The 7813-nt window shown below is 65.5% G+C and overlaps 3 protein-coding genes across 3 annotated transcripts in view; 1 reads left to right on the forward strand and 2 right to left on the reverse strand.

Annotated features, from left to right (window-relative positions):
- Positions 1-212: 212 nt before the first annotated feature.
- MNEG_10242 (hypothetical protein) lies at positions 213-515 on the reverse strand (the record flags this gene model as incomplete). The annotated part of the gene is made up of 1 exon (XM_014041284.1): positions 213-515. The coding sequence occupies one exon, from the start codon at positions 513-515 to the stop codon at positions 213-215; it is 303 nt and encodes a 100-aa protein (XP_013896738.1).
- Positions 516-3016: 2501 nt separating this feature from the next.
- Positions 3017-5658, forward strand: MNEG_10243 (folate transporter/carrier; the record flags this gene model as incomplete). The annotated part of the gene is made up of 6 exons (XM_014041285.1): positions 3017-3087; positions 3285-3370; positions 3660-3758; positions 4085-4236; positions 4443-4865; positions 5236-5658. 6 exons carry the CDS (start codon positions 3017-3019, stop codon positions 5656-5658), a joined length of 1254 nt encoding a protein of 417 aa, XP_013896739.1.
- Positions 5659-6054: 396 nt separating this feature from the next.
- MNEG_10244 (hypothetical protein) overlaps positions 6055-7813 on the reverse strand; it is a gene marked incomplete at both ends in the record, with an annotated part of 3892 nt that continues 2133 nt past the window's right edge. Inside the window, one exon of the mRNA XM_014041286.1 lies at positions 6055-7698. Within this exon, the coding sequence (XP_013896740.1) occupies positions 6055-7698 (1644 nt within the window). The remainder of the gene's footprint in view (positions 7699-7813) is intronic.

The raw sequence follows: 7813 nt of genomic DNA on the forward strand, positions 1-7813 counted from the left end.
GGGGCTCTTTCGACAGCACGCGCACAGCACGCGCAAAGCAACAAGCATGCTTCCAGACATGAGGATGGGGCGCCCAGTTCCTGGCCAGCGCACTAGGTGCGCAGGCACACACAGCCCGAGCGCGGCTGGTCGTGGCGGGTTGATGCGCGCCCCATCTGTGCACGCAAGGCGCACCTCCCCCACATCAGACACACCCCCCTTCCACCAGCGCGTCACCCCCCCCCCCTTGGCTCACCGGGGGCGTCGATGATGGTGTAGTGCCACTTCTCGGTGAAGAACTCCTTGGTGGTGCACGCGATGGTCACACCGCGCTCGCGCTCCTCCTTCTGGCGGTCCATGTAGAAGGCAAAGGCGAAGGACTGCTTGCCCAGCGCCGCGGCCTCCTCCTTGAGCTTCTCCAGCTCACGCTCGGGGATACCCCCCAGCTCGAACAGCAGGCGACCGGTGGTCGTCGACTTGCCGGAGTCGACGTGACCGCAGATCACGATCGACAGATGCTGCTTGCCCTCGGCCATGGTGGCTGCGCGGGCGGGGTGGAGGGAAGCGAGGGGGGAGTTGGGGCTTGTGCACCAGGCCGGGGTTCAGATGCTTTGTGAGTCCTCAGATGGCGTGAGCGGCCTGGTTGGCCGTCGTGATGCCCTCTGAAAACTGCAATCCATGCGACGGGCAGCAACATGACCAACAGCCCCCAGTGCCGCCGGCCCGCCACCGGAAGCAACGGGACCGTCTGGGCGCGACGGGCGGCGAAGCCGCCGTGCATGCAAGGACGGCGCTGTGCCTGCCAGGTTCGAAAACACTGCTACACCGCAATCGTCCTGCCTAGAGACGCTGGGCGAGGTCCTAAAGGCGCAGCCATCGCCGCGCAGCCAGGACCTTCCATGCCCCGCTAATTTGCCATCAGCGGCCGACGGCCGCGCTGATCGTGCCGAATATATAGTGCGCCTTCCCCCATATCCCAACCAGCAAGTGTTGCATGCGTGCAGCGCACAGCCGCCTCAGGGTGCAGCCGTCCTCGCACCTGGCTTGTGTGTATCCTGCAGGAAAGATAGAAGTTGAGTGTAGCAGCCGGAGGATCCGAGCTGCGGCAAGCACTTCAAAAGGGGCGAGGCGCACCGACGCAATTGCGTTTGAGCAGCATCAAGCAAAGGTTGGGGAAGCTGCTGCGAATCGGCAACGGCAACGGCGATGCTTTACCATGAAAGTGGTCGCTTTGTATTCATTTCAAATATAATTGCGCTCATCGTTGCTGCACGTCAACTGCGCTGACGAGCGGGTTGCACTGATGCACGGATCACAAGGGCGGCTTGGTTGTCAATGGCTTCATAAATCCGGGACAAATGGATTGATTTTGCATAATATGTACCCGCACGCGCCTGTCCTGGGACTTCGGGCTGTCCGGAATAGCAGTGTTGTGGGAACAAGCACCTGGCCGCGTGTTTGCGGGCCTGCTGCTGTGGTCAGACAATTCAACACGTCGCAAAACACGTCGTCAGGGTACCAGCTGGGCACTTATCATCATAATGTGCAGACGGGCGTACGGTAATAATTCCGGAAGCATAGCACCAACAAAGCTCTCGCGAGTGCGTGCTGCTTGTGGCTAGCCAAGGACCCCCCCTAGAAGCACACGGACAAGTCTTACCGGAAGAGTCTACACCAGGAGAATATGAAACTGAATGTGGGCAGACCTCCAAGCGTATTTGCAAGCGCGCAATACAGTTGCTGACATTTAAATAACATCGAATTCCAGTCGTGCCGGCACAACAAAAGTGGCACTCAGTCCTGCCGTTGTTCACGGAAAGACTGCATCAAGTTCTGGTTCAGATCTATACCTATCAGGATTGCACCCTCAATAGTTTGTTGATATTGCTATTAATACCAGATGGTTGTCCAGCACTTGGCTAGCTGGTGGGTGTGTGCGATAGAAGCCCCCACGATTACAATGCCAATGTCACCCCAATCACTGGTTTGACGTTTGTTTGCCGCACGCACGTACAGTACTGCTGCCTATCCCTGGTGCTCACGGCATTGGCCGGGCACGACTACAAGATGCTGATCATAACATTCTCAGCGTGCTCGCTGTCATTGCTTTGAACAAGTTCCTCCCTTACCTTTCACTCTTCTCAGCATTCTTGTGATTGATCACACACAGAATGATTATGCATGCGTCATTTAGCTTGTCAAATTGATTGCCGCATGATTATAGACAGGTACTGTAGGAGGTCGGATTTCCTACTTGCCTCTTCAACTCCTGCGCTGCAATTATGCACCGCAGATCTGCCTGGCATTCACCGGCAGCTACCCGCTGTCAAGCTCTGGTGTCAAGGGGGCTGGCACACTTGCACGCTGGACTTGCTATTAATAATGCAATGAAGGCAACAGCAGCCGAGCGCGCACACAGCGACCTGCGAGCCGCATCAGTGGGGGCGGCACGCAGCAGGATCGCCTTGCGCGTCTCTTGCTTGAGGCGATACGTGTGGTTTAGAGGGCGCACACTTCGCCACAACGCCCTCACAAGCTCAATTTGTATCGCTCAAGGTGTGTACAGTGTTTTTTAATTGCCAGTGGCACGGGCTCTATCGGGCCCACCTGACTGGGCTGGCACCCAGTCAAGTGGCAGTCAAGGTGATTGGTCGAGCGGTCGGACCGCAAGACTTGCTGCATGGCAAGTGTCCAGGGCTGATGGTATGATTTATGACAAGCCTGCTAGTATCTGCAGTGCACTGGTGCTGTGTTTTATGCACGGGCTCCGCCTGGCCGCACAGCATCGCAATGTGACCAGCCATGCGGCGGGTGACGTGTTGCCATCGATGCAAACCCACTGAGTTGCTGTGCTGCCAATGGACCCGCTCTCATAACTCTTAACACACCCAGAAACGCATCCGCAACGCTGCATGCCGTTCCTGGCATCCACGCTGTGTGTCAGTCGAGCCAATCACACACTTGCAAGTCATACGCCGTCGTACGCATCGGGAACAGGCTTATAAAGCTTTTCCAGCGCGATAGCCGTTGCGCCGGCATGGGGACAAAGCGCGCGGAGGAGAACAAACAACATGGAGCGCCGCCGCACAAGGCGCAGCAGCAAAATTGGTGCGCGTGCAAGCCCTCGCACCGCCAAAACCAGAGTTGCATTGCGTACGCTGAAGTATGGCAGCTACAGCAGACTCCAGGCCCAGCTCCGCTCTGCCCCGCCGTGCGTGCCCGCAATCGGTTCTTTCTGTAGGCTGGTGACGAGCTTACAGCTCGGCCCCCTCCCTGCCGCCCTTGCCCCGCGGCGCACCGCGCAGGCAGCACATGGTGGCCGGTGCGATAGCGGGAAGCTCGGCAGTGCTGCTGCTGCACCCGTTTGACGTAATCAAGACCCGACTCCAGGGTGAGAGCGCCGCGCTGCCACTGCGGGCGAAGCCGCGCGGCCCTGTGACCAAGGCGGTGCGGCAGCGTGCGGCGCGCCGCCGTAGCGGGACCGATTCGCGCAGCCTCGCGCGGCGACGCGGCCGCCGGTCGTGGCCCGGCAGCTGCGGCAAGCTCGCGTGTTGCAGCGGCCGCACATTCTCTTCGGCCGTCGTCCGACCTGCTGCTGCTGCCAAGTGGACTGCCCTTGTCAGGCCCTCGACCGAATGCCCCCCCCCTCCCCTCGAACGCGCTGCCAAACACCCCGACAGTCCAGGATGGCGTGCAAGGGGCCCTCCCCAGCTACCGCGGCGCCACCCACGCCGTGTCCACCATCCTGCGCCAGGAGGGCTGGAAAGCGCTCTACTCGGGTGCGTGCCCTCGACCGCCCCTGGGCCGGCTGTCCCGGGGGGGGGGGTCCTTGACGAGGGGTTGCATTACGCTCGAATGGCGGCATCCTGGCCCAGCGGCGGTGGCGGCAGCAGTAGCAGCTATGGTTCCCGCACACGCGGCCTCAGCCGCGGCTCGAAACGCGACCCTGCAGGCCAACAGGCACCCCAGGTGAGGTTCCCTTCGCCCCCACCCCCACCACTGGCTTGTATGCGTGCCGCCCCTCCACACACACATCCATGCTTGCACGAACGCACGCCCGCGCGCACCTTCAAGCGCCAGACTTGATGCAAACCCCGTCTCCCAGGCCTGGCACCTGCGCTTGTTGGGTCTGGCGTGTCCTGGGGCGCCTACCTGTACCTCTACGAACATGTCAAGGCGTGGCACAGGGGCTGGCAGAAGACGGAGCGGCTGGCGGCGGGATGGAACCTGCTCAGCGCCGCGCAGGCCGGCGCGATGGTGCGGGGCGCGTGGGCGTGCGCGGCCGGCGCGTACGCCGGGTCACCACGGCCGCGTCGAGCGGCGCGGCCGGGAGCCCTGGCGCTGGGGCGCGCCGGCGCCCTTGGCGCCGCCGTTTGGTGAGGGGCGCACGTCAGGCTGCGCTGCGGCGTGATGCGCCGCTCGCCCGTGCTGCCCGCCCGCCTGCCTGCCCCTCGTCACCCCAGGTGTGCCTCGTGACCAACCCCATCTGGCTGGTCAAGACGCGCATGGCGCTGCAGCGCACGGCGCCTACGGCGGGCATCGTCCCTTACAAGGGCCTGGCGGACGCGCTGGCGCGCATCTGGCGTGAGGAGGGCGTGAGGGGCTACTACAAGGGCATAGGGCCGTCCCTGCTGCTGCAGACCAGCCACGGCGCCATCCAGTTTGCTGTCTACGAGGAGCTCAAGCAGCTCGCGGCCACCACGCAGTGGCACTGGTCCGGCTGGCGGCCGCAGCTGCAGGCGTACGACGGGGGGCCGCCCGGCGGCGAGGGGAGCGGCGGGGGGGCGGAGGGGCAGGGGGCGGTGCGGCAGCTGAGCTCGCTGGAGGTTTCGCTGTACGGGGCCCTCAGCAAGCTGAGTGCGGCGGTGTCGACGTACCCCACTCAGGTGAAAGAGGGGGGGGTGTTCAGGCGCGTCGATTCCGAGCCCTAGCCTTGCGACCTCGGGCTGCCCTGAAGGGGAGGGGTGGCGGGGCTCAATTGAGAGGGCAGGGAGAGGTTTCCTGTTGGGGGGAAGCGCGGCGCTGTTGCACTGGCCTGTGTGTTGTTGGCAGTCTTTGTGAATGGTGGGGCTGTTGCTGGCTGGGCGCGGGCGGGCTGCAATTTCCAACGGAGGTCTTTCGCGCTGTATTGCCAGGAACTCAGCGCACGGACGGCGATCAGCGAAGGCCACAGCGCGCTTGGTCCACCGCCACCCACCCTGGAGTCTTCTCTCAGCCCGGCCGCTGGGCCCCCCCTGCCCCACACATTCGCCGCAGGTCGTGCGCTCCCGGCTGCAGCAGCGCTTTGAGGCCGGTCGCGCGCTGGTGTACCGTACCACCGGCGAGGCGGTGTCACTGACGTGGCAGCGCGAGGGCCTGCGCGGCTTTTACAAGGGGCTCGCCCCCAACCTGCTGCGCGTGATGCCGCAGTCGGCGATAACGCTGACCGTGTACGAGGGGCTCCTGCAGTGGCTGGCGGACGCGGACGCTCAGGCGCGGCAGAAGCAGGAGCGGGCGCAGCGGCGAGACGGCAGCGGCGGCGGCGGCGGTGGCAACGGCGAGCTGGCCGGCAAGGCTGCGTCGGGGCCGGGGGAGGGACGGGGGCAGCAGCAGCAGCACCAGCAGCAGCGGCGGCGGGCAGAGCTGACGGATTCGATGCGGCCGCTAGTGATCGCCGCGGACTCGCAAGCAGAGCAGTAGCAGGCAGCTGCAGTTAAGCAGCTCGGCAGCCGAGGGCGCCCGGCAGGCCCATCTTGCCTGCTTTGTAATGCAACATGAAACAAATAATCGGGCTCCTGCACAGGGAGCTTCGGGGTGGGCCGAAGGAAATGCACCTTGCACCTAAGGCCAGCCAAAACTGCCCCTCAGCCCGCTCTGCCCTCCAGTTTCGCACCCCATGCTGGGCAGACTGCTGCTGCTAGTGCTGCTGCTGCTGCCGCTGCCGCTGCTCCTGCTGCTGCTGAGACGACAAGCCCAAAGCACGATGCTGGGGGGCGGCACATGGTGAGCTGCGCCACAATGCAAACAAGCTCAGGAAAAAACAAGCTTACACAAGCAATATGACGGATGATGGCCGCATCACATGCATGCAAGGATTCAGGCCGCGCCTTCTCCCGCAACCCCGTCTCCCGCGCTAGCCGCCCCGTCCGCACCCCCGCCCGCGCTCGCGCCGCCGGTGCTACCGCCGCCCTCTGCTGCCCCGCCGCCGCCAACACCGCCATCACCACCACCACCGCCCCCGCCCCCGTCGCCGCCGCCGCCACCGCTCGCCACAGACCCGCTTCCGCCCGCTGCAGCGAGCGCATCTGAGGCCGCCGCGCTGGCCGTCGGCGTGAGGCTGCCGCTCGCGCTCAAGCCCGTACCCAGGCCGGAGCCAGCGCCCAGCAGCTGCGCCTGCAGAGACGGCAGGTTACCCAGAGCCGCCTGGAGCATCGCCGTCATCCCCGACATCCCCGTGCCACTGCTGCCGCCTACAGCTGCAGCAGCTCCATGCACCAGCGTCGCGGGCGCAGCCGACGCCGCTGAGATGCCCGGCAGCCCGGGCTGCGCGAGCTGCATCTGCTGCAGCGTGAGTGATGGCAGCTGCTGCATGCCGGCACTGCCGCCGCCGCCGCCCCCGAGGGAGAGAGAGGAGGCGAGGGACAGGGAGGACGGCGGGGGGAGCACCTGCGTGGCGCTCAGGGCCGAGTGCTGCTGGGGCGCGCTGGCGGCGCCAGACGCCATCATCATCGCCAGCTGCTGCGCGGCCGATGTGGCACTCGTCTGTGCCTGCGCCTGCGCCTGCGCCTGCTGCAGCTGGAGCGCCTGGATCTGCTGCTGCAAGCTGAGCTGCTGCTGGGCCTGCGCCTGCGCCTGCTGCTGCTGCTTCTGCTGCTGCTGCTGCGCGGCCAGGACGCGCTGCTGGTGCTGCTGCATGATCAGCTGCTGCATCTGCGCCGCTGCAGCGGCCTGCTGCTGCTGCTGATGTTGCTGCTGCTGCTGCTGCTGATGCTGCTGTGCAGCCTGCTGCTGTTGCTGCTGCTGTTGCTGCTGCTGTTGCTGCTGTGCAGCAGCCACCTGTTGCTGCAATTGCTGGGCTGCTGTCGCCGCCGCAGACACGCGCTGTTGTTGCTGCTGCTGTTGCACCTGCATCTGCAGCAGCTGCAGCTGCTGCGGCGCTAGCTGTTGCAACTGCTGCAATGGCAACTGCAGCCCCGCCTGAGCCAGCTGCTGGTGCAGCAGTAGCAGCTGCTGCGGCTGCACTTGCTGCTGCTGTTGCGCCTGCACGGCGGCAGCCGCCTGCGCCAGCGCGGCCTGATGCGCGCCAATGCTCTGTGTGCGCGCTACGCTGAGCCCATGCCCACCATCGCCGCTGCCGGGCCGACCCGCGGCCGCTGCCTGCTGCACCGCTGCCAGGGCTGGGTGCACCGCGAGCGCAGGCGCCCCGCCGCCAAGCTGCTGCTGCTGCTGCTGCTGCTGCTGCTGCTGATGCTGGTGCTGGCGTGCGGCGACCTGCTGCAACATGAGGTGTTGCACCACCTCAGAAGGAATCTGTCCGCCATACTGCTGCTGCAGCGCCGCCAGCACCGAGGCGAGGCCCGCGCCCGGCGCGCCTGCCCCACCTACAACGCTCCCGCCGCCCCCGGCGCCGCCGCCGCTGCTCTGCAGGCCGCTGGGCGCCCCGCTGCCGCGCCGCTCCCCCAGCCCGCGAGCGCCCGCCCCGCCGGGGCCGCCGGCGCCGCCGCGGGACACGCCGGAGCCCTGGCGGCGCGGGGGGCGATCTGAGCCGTACTCCTCAAAGTCGTCGTCGTCAATGAGCTCCTCCACCGCCGCCACCGCCGCCGCACCAGCCGCCGCCGCCGCGACCCCGCCGCGC

The sequence above is a fragment of the Monoraphidium neglectum genome (assembly GCF_000611645.1).
Source record: "Monoraphidium neglectum strain SAG 48.87 unplaced genomic scaffold scaffold02237, whole genome shotgun sequence".
NCBI lineage: Eukaryota > Viridiplantae > Chlorophyta > Chlorophyceae > Sphaeropleales > Selenastraceae > Monoraphidium > Monoraphidium neglectum.